The following is a 4,192-nucleotide window of genomic DNA, read 5'->3' as shown; positions in this document are numbered from 1 at the left end:
TCTTGTTTCTTTGATTCCCATGAAAAAGCACTCCCAGCGAGCAAAAATACGTAGCCAGTATACGATTTTCTTGTTTCTATGTCACCACCCCAGTCAGCGTCCACATAAGCTGTTACCTGTTGTCCAGTCTTTTTATATTCTAATTTATAATCTATAGTCTTGTTAAGGTACTTTAAAACTCTTTTCGCCGCTGTCATATGCTCGTAGTGAGGATCTGTATTTTTCTGTGAGAGTTTACAGACTGAATGTAATATATCTGGACGCGAACATATCGCTAAATACATTAGTGATCCTATCAATGACTGGTAATCTTTTGAATCTACTCGCTTACAATCCTTATTATTACATGCTACCTGAAATTTCGGTTCTAACGGGGTACAAACTGGTCTACACTCATTCATTCCATATTTTTCCAATAGTTCTTTTATTTGACCTTTTTGGTGTATACTTATTTTACCTGTACTACCTTCTCTTTCAATTTCTATGCTCAAGAACTTCGTAGCGGGTCCTTTGTCAACTACGTCCACCCTTGCTGCTATATTTGATTTTATATCCTCCATCTCTCTCAAACTTGAACATGCAATTAACAAGTCATCCACATATACAGCAATCAAATTTATTTTCCCATTTCCATTTCGCCTATATAAACATGGCTCACTAGGACACGCTGAAAACCCTATTTCCTTTAATATTTTGTCTAGCGTTCTATTCCATTGTCTACCTGATTGCTTTAACCCATACAAAGCCTTTCTCAGCTTCAAAACAGCATTTGGATTCTTTTTGTCAACAAAACACTGAGGCTGTTTCATATAAATGTCCTCCGTTAAGTCACTATTTAAATATGCTGTTGACACATCCATTTGGTGTAAATGTAAGTTATATTCTGCTGCAAGAGCTATTACCATTCTAATTGTTTCATATCTGACTACAGGTGAAAATGTCTCAGTATAATTTATGCCATACTCTTGATCAAAACCTCTCGCAACCAACCTGGCTTTAAATCTTTCAATCTCACCATTCGCATTTTTCTTTAATGTAAAAACCCACTTGCAGCCTATGACCCTTTGACCTGTTGGTAAATTACACAATTCCCATGTATCATTTTTCATTAGCGAATTATATTCATCTTCCATTGCATCTTGCCAATATTGGGAATGCTCACCTGACATAGCCTCTTCAACTGTATTTGGCACAACAATATCTTCAACCTTCATTAAATTCAAAACATTATACTGTTTCTTTGGTCTACCTGGTTTGCCGGTCTTCACTATTCTTGGCCTACCTGGACCCACTCTCGGCTTTTCTACATTATTCCCCTCCTCAATGGGATGTTCCGTTTCCTTTACCAAAGTGTTGTCTTCTTCAGCCGACTCAAATTCGCTATCACTCTTTCTACTATGATGATCATTGCTATTATCATCATCCTCAAAATTGTTTTGTTTATTATCCGTCAAACTAACTTTTGAATTTGTTTCTGCGCTATGGGGTATTGGCATTTCCACTATGTCGCTGTCATTTATATTTTCTATAAAATATACATCGCGGCTTAACACTACCTTTCTTGTAGTTTTATCAAACAAACGATACGCCTTCGATGTCTCAGAATACCCTACAACAACATACTCTTCACCCTTTGCTCTAAATTTATGGTGATGTTTCTTGTTAAGCGCTATTGCTGTCGAACCAAAAATCTTCAAATGTTTTACTGTTGCTCTTTTATTGTACCACATTTCATATGGCGTTGCCTTGTCGTCTAATGCTTTTGTGGGTGATCTATTTCGCAGGTACGCTGCTGTGTTTACAGCCTCTGCCCACAACGACTCATCCAAATTTGCTGCTACAAGCATTGACCTAGCCATCTCCACTAATGTTCTATTGAACCGCTCAGCCACACCGTTCTGTTGTGGTGTGTGTGGTACAGTAAGTTGCCTAACAATCCCATGTTCTTTTAGATACGCATTGAAGTTGTTGTTTACAAACTCTGTGCCATTATCAGATCTCAAACACTTTATCTTCCTACCTGTTTGACGTTCGACCATTTCTTTAAACTCTTTAAATTTCTCAAATGTCTCATCTTTTGTCTTGAGGAAATAAACAAACACATACCGCGACATGTCGTCAATAAATGTAAGCAAGTAACGCGAACCCCCAATTGACTGCTTGTTTATTGGTCCGCACAAATCTGTATGAACTACCTCTAACAAGTCTGTCGCTCTGTTCTCTGACTGCGTAAATGGCTTCGCTGTGCATTTGCTTTTCATGCAAACCTTACAATTTATTTCTCTAGGAAAATTAGCTTTTAACCCATAAACTAGTTTTCTGTCGACTAAATTCTTTAAACTATTCACATTTAAATGACCATATCTATAATGCCATTTGAGGGCCTCATTATTATCGATAAAAAATGATTTTTCTTTATGATTGTAATATAAAAATAAATCGCCTACCTTTTTGGCGAACAGCAGTGTTTTACCGTCAGCATCTATGATTCTTGCCCCTTTTGCATTAAATTTAACAGCCGCTTTATTTGCCACTCTGCCGACAGAAATAAAATTGCATTGAAGCTCAGGAACATACAAGACGTTTTTCAGCATTATATTGCAGCCTTCTAGAAACACAGTGCCTTTGCCTTTTGATACGATTTGATTCTCGCCTGCCAAATTTATCTCTTCTCTATGTTCCAGGTAGTTCGCGAACATTCGCCTATCGCAACAAAGGTGCGTCGTAGCCCCACTGTCGATGCACCACACATTAGAATTTAATTCGTTGTTGTTATTGTTTGTTGATGCTAGCACACTGAATGAATGTGTGTGTGCGTTTGCGCTCGCCTTGCCTTTGTTGTTTTTGCATTGCGCTGCCCAATGCCCATTTTTACCACAACTGTAACACTTTCCCTTCTTTTTATTGTTGTTGTACACATGTTTGTTCGTCCGCTCGTGGTTGTTGTTGTTATTCTTACTCGCATAGAATTTTCTGGGACCTTCTCTACTTTTGCTGTGCGACACAAATGCGTTTTCTGCTGCTTCTATGCCAATGGAGCCGTTTGCCTTTCGTCTCTCGCCCTCTTCAGCAAGCTTAATTTTCAAGGCACTCAGACTGGGTAATTCGTCTCTCGTTTCCAAAGCCACCACAAAGTTTTCATATGACTTTGGTAAGCTTGCTAGCAGCATTATCACGAATAGCTCCTCCTGCAGCTCGATCCCGGTTTCCGCCAGCTTGTCACTAATGGCAGCGAATTTGCACACATGCTGCTGGACGCAATCACCCTCACCCATACGCATGCCCAATAATTGCTTAAAAAGGGTGACTTTCCTTACCGGGCCTTTTGGTCTATGCACATCTTTTAAGGTGTTCCACGCTTCCAATGATGACTTACAGGTTTTTATGTAGGAGATCTGCCTTGCCGCTATGCTCAAAATTATGGTCGCCAGCGCTTTTTCATCTTTTTTGACCCATGCCTCATAATCTTTTTCGGGCTTCTTTGATGAACCGCACACCACGTCCCAGCACTCCTGATGCACCAAAACAGCTTTCATCGTAAAGCTCCAGGAGTCATAATTTGATTCATCTAACTTTTCAATATTGTATAAAGACGAGCTCATTTTTTATTTCACAACTTTTTTACGTTTGGAAACAAAACTTTATTGTCCAATTTTTTTTTTCAAATGTTCTCCTTTTATCTTGTTGACACACAACAAGAGTTAAAATGTCCGCGCACACAAAAACCACTTCTTACTTTTTTCTGTTGACACACAACAGGAGTCTCTTGACCACACACACTTCACAGATATTCTGTGGGCACACACTTTTCACCAATGTTCGTCTGGGCACGCTTTTCTAGAGTTCTTGGAACACACATAGAAAAATATTCTTTAAAAAATCCACGTCCATAGAAAAATATTCTTTAAAAAATCCACGTCCATAGAAAAATATTCTTTAAAAAATCCACGTCCATAGAAAAATATTCTTTAAAAAATCCACGTCCATAGAAAAATATTCTTTAAAAAATCCACGTCCTTAGAAAAATATTCTTTAAAAAATCCACGTCCATAGAAAAATATTCTTTAAAAAATCCACGTCCATAGAAAAATATTCTTTAAAAAATCCACGTCCATAGAAAAATATTCTTTAAAAAATCCACGTCCATAGAAAAATATTCTTTAAAAAATCCACGTCCATAGAAAAATATTCT

General features: G+C 37.9%; 1 protein-coding gene across 1 annotated transcript; it reads right to left on the bottom strand.

The window, feature by feature from the left end:
• Window positions 1–1,047: 1,047 nt before the first annotated feature.
• On the bottom strand, window positions 1,048–3,536 carry LOC141404583 (uncharacterized; the record flags this gene model as incomplete). The annotated part of the gene is made up of 2 exons (XM_073988038.1): window positions 2,960–3,536; window positions 1,048–2,074 (listed from the first exon to the last, which is right to left on the bottom strand). Coding segments are annotated over exons 1-2 (1,604 nt in total), but the record flags the coding sequence as incomplete, so codon positions are not given.
• Between the last annotated feature and the right edge of the window lie 656 nt (window positions 3,537–4,192).

The sequence above is a fragment of the Musca autumnalis genome, unplaced genomic scaffold (assembly GCF_047663935.1).
Source record: "Musca autumnalis isolate F117 unplaced genomic scaffold, ASM4766393v1 scaffold_469, whole genome shotgun sequence".
In the NCBI taxonomy this organism is placed as follows: domain Eukaryota; kingdom Metazoa; phylum Arthropoda; class Insecta; order Diptera; family Muscidae; genus Musca; species Musca autumnalis.
The sequence above is the reverse complement of the archived record's forward strand: the minus strand, read 5'-3'. Positions and strand labels throughout refer to the sequence as shown.